The sequence below is a fragment of the Cryptotermes secundus genome, unplaced genomic scaffold (assembly GCF_002891405.2).
Source record: "Cryptotermes secundus unplaced genomic scaffold, Csec_1.0 scaffold369, whole genome shotgun sequence".
Taxonomy (NCBI): Eukaryota; Metazoa; Arthropoda; class Insecta; order Blattodea; family Kalotermitidae; genus Cryptotermes; species Cryptotermes secundus.
In genome coordinates, this window is record NW_019725844.1 from 952,319 (window position 1) to 968,960 (window position 16,642).

General features: G+C 39.3%; 1 protein-coding gene across 4 annotated transcripts in view; it reads right to left on the reverse strand.

Moving 5' to 3' along the window:
- Positions 1 to 10,937, reverse strand: part of LOC111863683 (cleavage and polyadenylation specificity factor subunit CG7185) — a 50,317-nt gene extending 39,380 nt beyond the window's left edge. For all 4 annotated transcript variants that reach the window (XM_023850211.2, XM_023850212.2, XM_023850210.2 and 1 more), the window contains exons 1-2: positions 10,872 to 10,937; positions 1,817 to 2,053 (exon numbers count right to left, since the gene is read on the reverse strand). In XM_023850211.2, coding sequence (XP_023705979.1) covers positions 1,817 to 2,053; positions 10,872 to 10,931 — 297 coding nt within the window. In that variant the 5' untranslated portion in view covers positions 10,932 to 10,937. The remainder of the gene's footprint in view (positions 1 to 1,816; positions 2,054 to 10,871) is intronic.
- Between the last annotated feature and the right edge of the window lie 5,705 nt (positions 10,938 to 16,642).

The window sequence follows — 16,642 nt, forward strand, 5'->3', positions numbered from 1 at the left end:
GAAAAAAAACCAGAAATGTTTAGCCCTCAACCTCACGGGAGATATTAATAAAATGCATGCATAGCCATGCTGGATCCCTCTTGTAAGTTCACACCTGTTCAATCATCATGCATCCAGCATGCCAGCCCTTTGTGTGGCAGTGGCAGTGGCAGTCCAGCTTCAATTCAGCACAAATGTACTGCAGTACAGAACTGTGCAGTTGTTCCACAGCAAGTTATTATTTAAGTTCTATTTACTTAAAACTTTAAAGGCAAGCTTCATCACCAAATGATGTAGGCGCAGAACACCATATTACATCATCCCCCCCCCACAATTTCCTTACTGAAAAGGGAAACATGATACACATAACTGGACCTTAGAGTGTACAAAGAAAGAAACCGTGTTCCAAATGTTTCAGAGCTGCTGCTATATAAGGCCTCTCAACACTATACAAATACTTATGTTACAGATAAAAACACGTCAAAAATTTTTCAGAGGCTGGTACTTTATAAGGCCTCTGCTACACGACTATGTATTTATGCAAAATACTATACATCACTTGACCTTGCCCAGCACAGGGAGAATAAGAAATTCTTTCACATCGTCATAATCTATGATCTGAGATACTTATGTAGGTCACGTATTAAGTACTACATATTTAGTACTTTCCGTGGCAAGATTTAGGTAAGTATAATAATAGGGTTGCACCATAGCTCAAGCGGTTAGTCGCTGGCTTCTCACCGCGGCGGCCCGGTTTTGGTCAAGTGGGATTTGTGGTGGACAAACTGGCGTTGGGCAGGTTTTCTCCAAGTACTTCAGTTTCCCCTGCCAATCTTCATTCCACCAACTGCTCCAAAAATCATCCTCACCCATCATCTAGGGCTGGTACAATAGGCCAGAAGTGGCCGCAGGAAAAGGGACTTAGTCCCACCCCATTAGCAATAATAAATAATATGTATTAATTCAATTTCTGATTGATTTCTCTGAATTCAATATTTAAGGAAAATTGTAAAAGAATTGACAAAGGGGATAGGATGAGAACTAATCACTGAGCAGCAAAAGGGTTAACAAACACTAACCCCAAACCTAAACGATGGATGCCAGTGGGGACCTAAATTTAACTCAAATTCTAAACCATTATGCCATCTGGTATTAGAGATATTCCAATTTATATTTTGTAAAAAGATCTGTCTCCCTGTAATGCACATTATAACCTTTATTAAAGACAAAAACATCAACAAATGACTAATGGATTATGTAAATAACATTTTATGGCAATGCAACAAACATAAACAAACAAAGAGAAGTACCAAAATTGGCTTATAATATCAACACATTACATATGGAATTCGGGAAGGTAATGCCAACATCTACCATTTCCAACGTTCATTTTTAATACTTCCTGAAATACGTCTAATGTACTGGCAAATGCAACATGGGTACATGCTATCCCACGATGACAGGAACTATATAGCCAGCTACTAATATACAGCAATCCATAATGTCCTTGGCTGAAATCCTCAGTTGAGAGTAAAACTGTATACTTCATCTCTACCAAATCAAATTTTTTACAATTACATCTTTAACATTACTGATATTAAATCTGTTCTTGAGTTACTACATTGTATGGTTGTGGGTGATGGCTCTGACATTTCACAAGTACATGCTGTCTCAATCTTCAACTCTGAAGATGGAGACATGTACCTATGAAACATCAGCACCACTGTCCACAGCCACATTGTGTAGCAACCCAAGAACAGCATTAACATCAATAACCAACCACCATAAAAGCCTAAAAAATAAGTAATCTTTAGCATTTTCTGTACATAACACTCACCCATGTTAAGTTTCCAACATACAGTTGATGGCGACGTCCAACTTGATTGGGTTGAATGTTGTTACCCATCTGGTGATATGGCGGGTTGGCATTGTTTGGTGAATGCCCATCACTGTTTTGAATTGGAGGTCCTGGAGTATGAGGTGGTTGAGAATTGTCATCTCCTCCACCTCCTGTGGTTGGCGGTGCTGCTATCACATCATCATAGAGATCCACGCCATCTCCAGCAAACTCATCCTGAATAAATATTTGTGTAAGTACACAATGTTGAAATAAACCTGTGATCTTTACATGCAGAAAAAGAACTTCAAAACTAGTAAAGAAAGTGAACACACAAGTTTCCTTTTACAATTCCTTTATTTTTAATCTAGGGAAGATTCAAGACACACTGGAACAGAAAGCATTTGCAAAAACATGACAGAAATGTTGAATAAGGCACAAATTTTACATGTCATTCAAGGATTAGGATGGATGTGCCAAAACATTAGGTTATGTTAACTACGTTGCCTCAGTTTACATTGGCATTTTTCAACAGTATTCATATGTGGAGAGATCAGTTTTATAAAGGTTGTGAAAAAACTACACCTAAGTAAGGCTACAATATCCTAACACACTACCTTCATGAATGAGCTGTCCCCAATACGCCTATGATACAGCACTACAGTCCCAGCTTATGGAATGTAACATGTGTAATTCAGTAAAGTGAACTAATGTTCCACAGGAACTTACAGGTATTGCCTCCACTTCAGGGCCGAAGAGTAAACCAAGCAAGAAACAGGCCATGTTACATCCCTGAGGTTGAAACTCTTCAGTTACAAGGGTGAGAACCTCAAAGCCTAAGTACAGCAATACTTTGCAACACACAAATTTCCTGTATTCACATTTCTCCGTTTGTGTCCAGCTTTGACAACTGCAGTATTTCATCTTGTGTATCCATGGATGGCTTTTGCGTGCATGCAGCACAAGCACGCGCGTGGGGGGAAGGGACAAGTGCACAGGTGGGAGGCCTCATGTGTGTGTGTGTGTGTGTGTGTGAGTGGAGTTTCGCAATGTTTGTTTAGATGCACTCTGTTACTTGTTATGTGGTGCAAATGGAGGTATGGTTGGCTCATTAATATTTAGGCAATTTATTTAATTTCTTGAATCATGTTTTTATATTTGCACTGAAGAGATCTGATATATCAATGTTCTCTTTAAATCATGTAAACTGATTAACTGATGTATGTGATTGTATCTATGAGACTTGCGTAATTTTGTATGAACACTGTTAAATGGACTATTTCCATATCCTGGGTTGTACCTGTACATGGATACATGGAAAATAAATGAATGAATGAACTCCCCCTTATATTTATGTTGTGTATGGTTTATACATCCTGTCTGGTGTCAGTTCTGGTGTCCAGAGATAGGGACTGGCTTTATGGATTGGTCCCAAGTGGGTACGCTTTGACCTGAGGAGGGATATGGAGTCCAGTTTCCAAAACGTTTTTAATAAAAAAATAGTATGACAGATGTCAAAAAGTCAATAATTGTATTAAAATACTGTAAGGTTCCTGGGTCTCCTTCAGAAGTGACATATAAAATTTCACCTCGTGTCTTCAATCAGCTCAATTAGTTGCCACTGGAAGGTATGTACCAAAATGTAATCACTCTTCAATCTGATCACATTACCAGATTCTCAAGCTCTGCATTTAAAGCATCTTACTTCTTGAAACAAATTACAAATGGATGGATAGTGGCGTGTGCATTCCTTCTGCTTCATCTTGCAAAATGAAAGAATAATTTTTGGTGAAATCACATAAAACCATAATTCACCTGATTGCAGATTTCATTTCAACTCTCTGCGGAACATCACCTGCTGTGATGCAATTAATGAAGCAACAATTTTCAAGCAATCATTTAATGAATTCAATTGTCTTTACAGTGATTACTAACTCATATTTGACTAAAAAATCCAGTCTTTGAAGGCGATGTTTTCAACTGAATAATCAATGAACACATCTTCTAGTGTATTATCTAAATTATCATGTCCTGTACATTCACTGTGATCACGGAAAAAAGTTTGTGAGAGGTAAATTGCAAATCATAGACGAGAAAGTGTTGGCACTTAGAAAGGTAATGCTCACCTGATAATTTAAATATTTTTCAGGCTTCCAACACTAACTTCACATCTGTGTGTCCCATTTGCACGTGCCACAGTAGTTTCTGGGATGCAACGATGCAAACTTCGAAAAGCCTACTTTGATTCCTGGATTTGAGATTTTAGGATGAGAGTATGACTCTTTCAAACTGCATAGCAGTAGTCAGTTTTGTTCACGTATTTTGGCACCACTGCCTTCAATTAATATTTGATCAGTTTTACAAGGCATTACTTTACTAACTTCATCATTGTTATAATAACTTTTTACAACTTCAAGAGTAACGTCTTTTAAAGTTTTGAAGTGTTGCCTGGTTTGGAATTAGGGGAAGACATGACTTGGTCCATAACAAGTTCCTCTGCTGTCCTAATAATGTAGTTATACACAACTGGGGAAATTTCTTGAACTTTTTAAACATCCACACTCTTAGGGACAATAGCTGGATTGTACCCTTCAAAGTGTTTGAACTTCTTGTTTAGTTTCAAAAATTTTCCTTTTGACTGTTACAAATTTTTGTTTTCAGAGCATTTTCAGTTCTTTTCAATTTTCTTGTAGAGTACTTATCTTCACCTAGTCTTGGCTCACCAATAGACTGCAAACTGTCATTTATGGACTGCATTGCAGTAATCTTGGCAAACTCTTCAATTCTGTCAGTCCCACCATCATCTTTTTGCTTATCTGATGCATCATTCTTTGATATCTTATCATAACACTTGTCATGCAATTTATCATCACAACTGATGAAGTTATTTAACCATCCAAAGCAGTATGTACAAGTTGTTTCTGCCATTACTTCCATATTCATTAACTGGATTACAGCACAAAGTGCTGGTGATACAAAATTCATAATTACTGCAAACAAAAAATATTTACAACATACTGCCAATATCTTTTATACAGATTAGCGGTACATTTAGAACATGAATACAGTCAACTCTCGATTATCCGGGCTAATGGTGGGGATGGAAGTCACGGTTAATCGAAAACCCGGTTAAGCCAAATTTTATTATACGGGCTGGACGACTGTGAAGGGTCGGAGTTCGAGTCCCGGTAGGGTCAAGAATTTTAACTTCTCCAAATCGTCCAGACCGGCTCTGGGGTCCATCCAACCTCCTATCCAATGGGTACCGGGGGCTCTTTCCCCGGGGGTAAAGCGGCCGGGGCGTGAAGCTGACCACTCACCTCCAACTAGTGCCGAGGTCAAGAAAATTTGGATCTATACATCCACTCCCCCACACGCCTTAATGGCGTAGGGCTTAATTCGTTGAGCAGAGGAACAACTTTACCTTTTACCTTTTAATACCTTCATAATACTATAGACCTACCTGTATTTAAATTTATTCATCCTCATTTCTATGTCATCTCATGGCCTATTTAATACTTTCTTTACATTACACTCAGTATGAATTAGTTATTTCAATCACTGTTCAACAACATCCAGCACTTTTTACGGTCACACTTAACACTTAAAATAATTTAATACTGTCTTTTGCTTTTTCGCGGCATTTTCCTTTTTACGGATATCCGTACGAAGCCTACGTAATATTAGCTTGTCACTTAATAAACTGTCCTCTTCACTCTCAAGATAGTCTAGTAAGGATTCCAAATGATTAAGCGCAGCACCATGTGATACTTTCTTACTGGCAACACTGTCCACCTCTTCCTCATTCTCACTTTCTTCCCGCTCTTCTGGCTGCACCCCCATTGAAGTTACGATTTCGTCACTGCTTAACATTTCGAAGCCCGGTTCACACGAGTCACAGTTAAACCACTCTCTTATATTTTCCTCGTTGACTTCTTCACCACCATGAACTTGGTTAGCCACTTTTGTCAATTTTATGGCTATCTCATTTTCACTGAATCCAGTGAATCCATGGATTTCGTCATCTTCATTAGTGATGAAAGGCATCAGTTTCTTCCATGAATTTTTCAATACAGATGGCTTTACTGTATCCCACGCTGTTGAAATCTCGTATATGGCATCTAATACTGAAAAGGACTTCCAGAAACACGTCAGATCATTGCCTTCATCGATGTACTTTTGTAGCAAATTTGATCTGTAGATTCTCTTCATACTTGAGATAACTCCTTGATCCATTGGTTGGATAAGTGCGGTAACATTAGCGGGAAAATATTTCACAAAAATATTTCCATCATCTGACCTCAGGAGACTTTCGTTAGGATGTGAGGGCGCATTGTCAATGAGGAGCACAGCTTTCTCAGGTAGGCCTTGGGATTTTAGATGGTCACGAACTTGAGGCACGAATTTAAAATCAAACCATTCTTTAAATATCGCTCTATTCATCCAAGCTACTTTCTGGTTAAAATAATGGATAGGCAGACTTGAAGCTACTGTTCCTTTAAAAGAGCGTGGTCTTTTCGCTTTGCCGATAACTACTGGTATTAGTTTGTGTGTTCCTGATGCATTAGAACAGCACAAGACTGTCAATCTCTCCTTACTGGATTTGTGACCTGGAGCCTGTCTTTCATTTTGAAATGCCAATGTTCTGGTTGGCAAGCATTTCCAATAAAGACCCGTTTCATCGGCATTATAGATTTGTTCTGGCAGCAGATTTTCACTTTTCACAAAACTATCAAAATTGGTGCAAAATTGATCTGATGCTGACAAGTCCCCTGACAATTTCTCACCTTGAATACTGATTTCTCGTATTCCATGACGCTGCTTGAAACGTGTTAGCCAACCGGAAGAAGCGTCAAAACTCCCTTCTAGTTCAAGTGCTTCGAAAAAATATTTAGCTTGTTTAGCACAAACTGGTCCTGTTATTGTTGTTCCCTGTGCCCTTAGTTGATTAAACCAGGTCAGCATCGCTTTGTCGAGATCATCGTATGTTGATTTCTTCATGGTTTTTCTCTTCTTCATTCCGCTTGAATTAGAAGACGAAGCAAAGGAAATTAACTCATTCTTTTGTTTTTTCAAATCACGAACAGTTTGTTCTCCAATACCGTATTGCATTGCTAATTGTTTAACTACAGCTCCTTTTTCCAGCTGATTGATAATTTCAAGTTTCTGTTGAATACTTAACACAACACGCTTCCTTTTAAACCCCGACATTTTGCTAACGCACTTGAAGATCTATATTAAGAAACTGATACTTACTTTCACAATGCACTCTCACACTGAGATGGTACCGTTAAATAACCTGGGGCGGTGTATTTGTCCTTGAAACTTTCCAAAAATTCTTGCATTCTTTCACCCCCACCCTAGAACATTGTGTTCGCATAACGGGACGAAATAATGCAGAGCTCGGTTCACACTAGTGCGAAAATAGTGTTAAACTCACCATGTGAAACAAAAGTGAATGAATATTAAACAACATATAAACTTAAAAAAAAAAAGCCCCGGTTAAGCCGCAAACCGGTTAATCCGCCCCCGGATAATCGAGAGTTGACTGTACTTAAAATGCCCAAAGAATAACAGGCTGTAGAGCTTTCATATCAGAGAGCCTACACCATATGAAACCTTGCTGGGATCAGTCAGCAGTGCACATTCTTACCCAAAAGATAATTAACAATACAACCCAGGCACATCAGGACCTGACTTACACATACAGCTAATTGAATTCAGTCTCAGTAGACATACTGCTGGTTGTAGTAGTTAAAAATACTTCCCCATATTTGTTTAAAATATATGCAAGTCTAAATACAGTGATGACAAGTGACTGTAAAAAAAATTATAATACATTAGCCTAAATTAATAAATGTAAAAACATAAAAGGAATATGTTCCTGTAAGTTGCCTCATCAATCAATACAATGGTCTAAAACAAGGAGATACTTTATCACCATTGCTTTAGAATATGTTATTAGGAAGGTGCAGGAAAACTAGGTGGGAATGAAACTAAATGGGACACACCAGTTGCTGTCTATGCTGATGATGTATATCTATTGGGAGATAACATAAATATTGTCACACATAGGGCGGTACGCGTGACGAAAATAACGGGTTCTAATTCGGATGATTGGATTTGTTAGCAATTCGGTTACACTATCCCTCTCTTAATTATAATTAATACAGCACCACCGCTGATTTATACAATTTACAGTTCACCACTGCACACACACTAGGATTCTCCGTCTTCATGAGTCGTCTCCTGGCAACGGACCTCAACACAGAAACTTGTACTTCAAATCACTATGAAGTCTTCTTGCAATTTCTTGTTCAATCACCCTGGAACCTCGGAACTCAACTAAAAACTCTTCTGGACTCTTCTTAGCTGCAAGCAGACTCATGTTACATAGCTGTGGCACAGACGACGCAGAAAACACAGTTCTACTATTGCATACTACAGACCGCACAGGAAACACTAGTCACATGACAGCTAAGCACTGCTGGGATGTGACATCATTGTGCCTGCGCAAAAGTGTGTTTACCAAGCCACGGCCTAGAAGCAAGTTGCATAACCCCTTGTTCCACTGCATTATTTATAAACAGCTGTGTCTGCAACTCAACCATTCTTGCATGGAGCAAATACACCACAACTTGACACTCTTAACTTATGCCAGTTAGGAGATTGGTCTAGAAGCAAATGCAGAGAAAACTAATATGTTTCATGTCTCTTCACCAGACTGTAGGGCAAATTCATAAAGACAGCTAACATATCCCTTCAAAATGTGGCAAAGTTCAAATATTTGGGAATGACACTAACAAATCAAAACTTATTCAAGAGGAGTGACTTTGGGTACTGCTTGCTACTACTCAGTCCACAGCCTTTCAACTACTCATCTGGTTTAAAAGTGTAAAAAATTAGACTATACAAAACTAAAACTTCTCTGGTCATGAAACTTGGTCTCTAATATTGAGATGGACAGAGACTGAGGGTGTTTGAGAACAGGACACTGAGGAAAACATCTGGACAAAAGAGAAATGAAATGATAGGAGGTTGCAGACAACTGCTAAACAGAGCTTGATAATTTGTATTCTTTGCCAAGAATGATCAGAACGATGATGTCAATGAGGATAAAATGAGCATATCATATAGCATGAATGCAAAAGAGGAATGCATATAGGGCCTTGTTGGGAAATCCAGAGGGACTAGGAAGACCTAGGCATGTGTGTGTGGATAATATTAAAATGTATCTTAGAGAAATATAATGGACTGTATTCATAAAATTAGCTTCAGTATTTCTAAATTGCATCACAATGAAAAATGCTGTGAGAAATGCCTGCTGCAAGGCCACTCAATTGCAGCTGCAGTGTACAGCTACTAGGGGGTTTAAATGCTGGATTTGGATATTAATTTTCTTCTGATATCCTAATCAGGTACATGTTAATCTTAGTAATAATTTTTTTGACATTTGCTTTACAACACTGTCAGTGCCTAGACTACACAGCACTGAAACTGGTAGTTGAAAATATAAATGCCATAAACAGCAAAACAGGTACTTTCCTAACAATAAGGAAGGGGAACTAGATGTATGTACAGACAAAGGTAAAATTAAATATATAAACATGAAACCAAAATCAACAGTTATAACAAATGTAGACTTCCAGAAATGCAATCGCTGATCTGCTGTGAAATAGCAGAATTGCTAACAAAAGTAAAATATTTGTATGACTACTGATGTGAACTATGTGTGAGTGTAAAGGTAAAGCTACCCCTGTAACAGGCCATGCAGGCCCACAGGGTTGTGAGACATCAAGGATCCCCCACATTTTCTAGACAAATGGCTCATGGATGGCAGTGAAGTTGTCAGCCTTATGCACCAACTGCTCTTCACCCCCAGGAAGATTCCTGGTACTTATTTCTGTTTGAGGCTGAGTCAACCCCATGGCCATAGTGCACCACAGCCTGTTACAGGGATAGCTTTACCTCATGTGTATTATACAAAACTTGTAACGGATTGTAGTTCTATTTCTGAAGACAATTATATGTAATGTGACATTTGAGAATTTTTCATAATTTATTTATGCTCGAACATTAACGCAGAAATGAGGATAAAATTAGAGGGATAATCCCTGATATATAAAGAGAATATTAAAAAGAGTTTTGATAGTTAAAACAGTATATACATGACCAGAATTGTTCCTTACTGGAACCAAACGCTAAAATTTAGAAACAAATCTGATACAGATTCTGCATAAAGCGGGTTCATAAATGTGTTTATCTGTTAATGCTGAACTGTGCTTTGATTTTAAGTTCCACAGCTGAAAGTTCAGATTAAATCCAAGAAGCGGAAGAAAAACATGCATTTAATCTGAGTGAAATACCTTTTTCGAGTTAAAATGCAGCGCTGCAATCACGTTTTGCAAAATTTCCTTGGTAGTAATATTTTTTCACATTAACAAGTTTCACCGAAGAAGTGTGCTAAAGTGATAACGCTTCAGACTTGTACTCAGGAGGAACCCGATGGGAATCTCGGCCAAGCGTCAATTATCCTAAGGCTTTCGTGGTCGTCCTTAGTCTCACTACGCAAATGCCGGGACAGTACCTCAAATATGCTACGACCACTTCCTTTAACATCCTTTGTAATTAATTATTTACCAATTGCTTTACCATTCTACACTGCAAATCTCGGATAACTGTCAGCATCGTCAAATACAAGAATCCTTAAATAAGCACTAACAAAAATCTGTACGTAAATATGCAGTTTACATTGTGCTGGGCTTATAAGTCTTGATAATGTACTATAAATAACACTTTCATAACTGGTTCAATATAATAAAACTCTAGGTATCCAATTTTACACAAAAGAACACAACGCAATATACATTTGCCTGCTACGTGACCGCTACAAAACCTATTCATGTAACTCGGCGCACTAAACCGGCAAACTCCTTACTTTTTGCAGCTGCTTTAATAACGTTTCCGATAGTTCTGATGCCACATTTAAGGTAATTCTCTACAATTATAAACAGACTGTAAAGTTGTACCAAGTCTATATTTAAATACACAGTACCTGTGCAAAATCTTGTTCGATATCATCCGCGTACAAATCAATGTCCACACCATCCGCCATTTTATCTTTTAGGCGTCCTCAAAGCTTATACAGGATCTACAGAACTCAAACGTGGGACCCATGCAAGTCTACGACCAATTTCCATTAGAAAGAGAGCATGCTCAGTGCCTAGAGGGAAATATTTTACTGGTAACACGGACGTGCATACACTCTTACCCTTTGATACAAGGAGGAGAAAAAAATCAGTCAATATATTTCATTTTTCAGGAGTTAAATCAGTCTATATGTTTCATTTTGCAGTAGTTGAGGTTCTCATAGCAGTAGTCATGACCAGTCATGACGAACTCTCTCTTCTCGGTTATAATACCATGTAGTCCGTCGAGAGTAAATCGATATTTCGGAGGAATATGTTGGGCAACTTTCGACGGATTACTTGATATCTCGATATTATATCCCAGAAGCTGGAACACATCATGTTTCGTTTTGCTAGTACGTATAGTTACATTTATGTATTGCAGATATAACAACAATTTATGAAAGAATTTCCAGCGTTTTACAGTTGTGATTTAGATCGGCATATTGAGAAAGAATAAAAAATGTCTCGCCTTATGACCGTCAATGCTGTGCCGATAATCCTTTGGTTGCCTTTGATGGGGTAGTCAGTTTTTTTTGCACTCTTATGCCTAAGCGTATTTAAGTGTTTTGCGCTTGAAAAGTCCTGGGAAGGAAATTTGTAAATAGGCTCATAGGGCATACCTGTTATATGGCACAAGACCTCTCTGGCAAATAAAAAATTGTATGAAATAGCTGTTCGAAAACATGAGGTTGAAATATTAGTAAAGCAGCCATATTTATTCTTATGCCTATTCAAATGCATACAGCAGACTCATCATTCTGTCCGTGGCTTTGTTGTTTTAGAATAATATTCAGAGAATAATGATATGAAATTTTAAAAAAAGTTTCTATATTTATTTTGAACCACTGTGCACAAAGGCCTATTGTATAGTGCCAAAGGTTTTGGAGGCATGTGGTTTCTAACTGATGCATCTACAGCAACTTTGTTTCTGGCTCCACAACAAAGTAGAAACTGTCCTAGACTATGTACACAAAATCTATTAGGTAGGCTCTAAAATAACTTCCTCTTCCTCCTTGAATGCCATAAAAATGTAATTTCGTTAAGGTAAAATAGCAGCACTAGGGCGGCATTTAAAATCATTTTGTTTAAACTTGGCGCCTCAATGTTGAACTGCATTGCATAGAGGAACAGCCATCCACCAGCACTCGTGCCATTACCTAGTTTGTGGGGACATCAAAATCAAGTGTTTGGAGGATCCTGCATGACCAACAATTTTATCTGTATCATCCAAAGCGAGTACACGACGTAGGTCCGGCTGACTTCATACCACGAGTTCAATTTGGTCAGTGGATACTCAACTAGTGTTTACAAGAGATGGCTGGTTCAACTGTCGAAACAGCCACGTTTGGGCTGATGAAAACCCCGTTACTGTAGTTGGTTACTAACAGGCGCAATTTTCTGTCAATGTCTGGGCGGGCATCATTGGCGAGCACTTGATTGGGCCTTTCCTGCTACCACTGTGACTCAATGGGCCCTTTTACAAGGGGTTCCTGGAATGTATCCTTTCGACTTTGCTAGAAGATTGTGATTGTGAGGAGGCAAATGTGAATACAGCATGATGGAGCACCAGCACACTTCAGCATTGTATCACGAGACTACCTGGACACTGCATTTCATGGTTGTTGGATAGGAAGAGGAGGCCCAGTGCCTTGGCCACCTCGATCCCCAGACTTGACACCTCTGGACTATTTCATCTGGGGCAATGTGAAAAGCCTGATCTATGACATGCCTGTGGATAATGAATTCGAGCTGTTGGCCAGAATTCTTGTTGCATGTGACGTGATCTGTCAGACACCTGGAATATTTGAAAGGGTGAGCCAAACTTTCTTTTGTTGATGTAACGCAAGCATTGAAAATGGAGGGTGCCAATTCCAGCATCTACTCTAGCAGGTGAGTCTTAAAGTTTGGAGGGGGTAATGTGTCTGTGCATGCTATTCCAACATTGAGGTGCCAAGTTTAAACAAAATGATATTAAATGCCGCCCTAGCGCTGCTATTTTACATTTGCAGACATGGGTTCCTATTTCAAAGTTGCTCTATAGGGAACCCTCAGTATGCTCCAGAAGTATGGCACCAAAGCAGATCATGCCCTATCTTTCGTAGCTTTCACTACAATGGCAGTCTAGTCACTTGAACAGTCGTCATATTCCTGAATGCCACCAAGTTTAAAACTCTTATATTTTCTGTGTCAAGCTTCGCCTTGTCCACTGTTGTGAACATTTGCATTTTCATGATTTTATATGACTTCTGCTTGTTGCCTGAACAATTTTGTTATATAATCATATGAGTACTGTCTTCGCTCGCTTGGAAACTGGGATTGTGGGTTTGAATCCCACACAGGGCATGGATGTTTAGTGTGCATTTTTCTGTGTTTGTGTACAGGTAGAGGCCTTGTGGTGAGCTGATCACCCGCCCAAGGAGTCCTACCGAATGTGTAAGATATAGAAAAACCGAAGTGAACGGAGAAGTTCGTGGAGGTAGGCCTAGGCCCACTGGGGCTGTAGTGCCAAGGAAAAAAAATCATATACGAGTATGTACGGAAGTTTGAAAGTCATGTGCAAATCACAAACTGGTGTGTGCCTTGGAAAATTGTCGGTGGTGTGGAGAACCTTGTTTAGCAGGTGCAGACAAATACTCCCAGGCAGAGCAAGCATAAGTCATTATACTCCTGATGATTGCTTTGTGTTGGGTCAGTTTAATGTTGGTGCTTAATCACTCAATTTTGAATAGGGAATATATTCTAATAAATGTTCTGAGATTACACCGAGATGTTACACTATTTACAAATGGAATGTTTCATCTATTCAGTGTAATCATTGGCTAGTGGAAGGGAAACAGCAGAGGGTTGAGAGTGGCTGTATAAATACTACTTGATGATGGCCAAAAATATTGGTCAAAACATGTCATAATTGTAGAAACTGTATAGTTATCTTAGAATTATACATATATTGTGAGACTGAAACTGAATAAAATATTCTACACACAAAATGACGCTAAAATACAATTCTAAAAACTAATGAAATCTAACAATAATAGTATTTTGAAATATTTTCTCATACTTTGTCTTCATATGAACTTGTATATAAAAATATTTTTTATGATCTATACTTCATATCATCCTACAATTACTGACTTTCTGAACATTATCCATTGTCCTGTTTATTTAAAATCTTTTGGAAACTGGATTTTGTCTCCATCCTCAGGTAAAAGCCAATTCAGTTGGGCCCAATTACGAGGCTCGTCCACAAAGTAAGCTTCCCTGGGGCCGTTTACAGAAACAAAACACAATTTCATGGAAATATTTATTGGAACAGATACAGCAAGTGTTCAGCTATTTTTCAACATAATCGCCACCGGAATTGAGACATTTGTCATACCGTGGGACCAACTTTTGTATGCCTGTGTCATAGAAATCTGCCGCCTGGGATTGGAACCACTGTGTGACAACCATCTCCGCCTCTCTGTCATTCTCAAAATGCTGATGCTCACCGGACAGGAATTTCTTGAGGTCTTGCAAAAGATGGAAATCACTGGAAGCGAGGTCCGGGCTGTAGGGTGGATGATTAAACACCTCCCAGCTGAACTCCTCAGGAGACTTGCTGTCCGTCGAGCTGTGTGCGGCCTAGCGTTATCATGCAGGAAGACAATACCAGCACTAAGCATCCCGTGCATTCCGCATTCCGTGCCGACGTCTGCTTTAATTTCGTCTTACAGGGAGATCCACTGTGACGCCAATGCATTGACCGCTGCTTGGTTTCTGGGGTAATGTGTGCAATCCACGTTTCATCACCTGTGATGATCCGGTCCAGAAACTCGTCGCCGTCATCATGGTACTGCTGCAGAAAGGTCAATGCTGACTCCATGCACTTTGTTTTGTGTTCTGGTGTCAGTTGCTTCGGCACCCACCACGTGGCGCACAATTTCCTGAACAACAGGTGCTCCGTGACAATTTCGTGCAACAAGGTGCGGGAAATCTGTGGGACATGACTGCTGAGTTCCGCAATTGTGACGCAATGATTCTCCATAATGCGTTCCCGCACAAGCTCCACCAGGTCATCTGTAATGATGGATGGCCACCCACTGCGCTTCTCATCATGCACACTTTGTCGACCTGCTGAAAACTGTCTGCACCAGTGACGCACCATCTGCTTGCTCATGACGTTAGGCCCATAGATCCAGCACAGCTGACGAATTTCGATCGGCGCTCTGCTCTGTGCATTCAAAAACTTTATCACTGACTGCACTTCATAGTCGGCGGGAGTTGGAATAAGAGCCTCCATCTTCAACAGCTGCAACGATGCTACTGTGTGAACGCGGGAAATTCCATTTGTGCATGCGCAATGCTACGTCATTGCTCTATCACGTACACGCAGTCGCTTCACGCAATATAAGGTTTGCTAGCTGTGGGATGAGTGGCAAACTTACTTTTTGGACGTGCTACATAATAGAGCTAGTTCCTATCTCTGCAGACAGGGACTAGCAATAGACATTGGGCTAAACTGAAAATGCTTTTACCTGAGGATGGAGACAAGAGTCCAGTCTCCAAAACACTGTTTTAAAATCAAAAAGCAGGATGATGGATAATGTCCAAAAAGTCAATAATTGTATTAATACAAGGGTTGTCCAGGAAGTAAAGACTGTTTGCATATAGCACTTGTGCAGGGGTTTTGCCTAGGATGTCCCCCCCCCATCCTTCCTATAGTCTGGACCTGGCTCCAAGTGATTTTCACATGTTCACATACTTGAAGCAGTTTTTTGGCAGCCCAGGCATGGCTCGTAATAAGATCTGAAGACAGTCAGAAACCAGTTCAGTGGACTAGCGGCACAGTTCTATTACACAGACTTGTCACATGATACAAGTGCCTGAAAAACGATTTAAGGTCTCTAGTAATGATGTAATTTTTATTAATTTCTTTTAATCACCAAATGGTCTTTACTTTCTGGATGACCTATGTATATCATTGTCATGAACTTTTAGATCTTATTTTATGTCTTCCTGTTCTCCTCTTTGGCTTCCAGTCTGCTGTATCATATTGCCAGCATGTTCTCCACAGAGTGTTTCATTAAATAATGTTGACACAACTATGTGACATGTAATGTACGGGTACAATGTCATACTGATAATGCATGTTTTCCTCTCTTCTTCTTAATGTTCTCTAATAAGTTTTTATTACTTGATCCTTAAGCATAAACATTTTCATTACTTTCATTCTCCTTAGGGTCAATAACAAAGGGATAGTTGGTTCCTCCAAAATGCTGTTGCCTCTCTACCAAACTACATGGGTTCACATTCCAGAAGACTACAATTTTAATATTCACCACTGTCACAACCTCAAATCTCATTCAGTGTTTGAATAATTTGGGTGTACTGTTTAGGCATGTAGTGTGACTTACTACTGCATGGTCAGACAGTTAGTTTATTGGGATTATGAAGAGAAAGCAGAAGATAAACAGAAGTGCACATAATATGAAGTCAAATAAAATCAGCCATAAATATTTTTAATATATACTTATGCAAAGAGGACTTTTAGCACAGAACTGTGTCCATCCATCAATCCACTGGGAGTACAAGTGGAGGAAGAAGGGAGACTGCACTGTAAATAATACTGAAAACCGTGGCAAAGGAGAGGCATCTA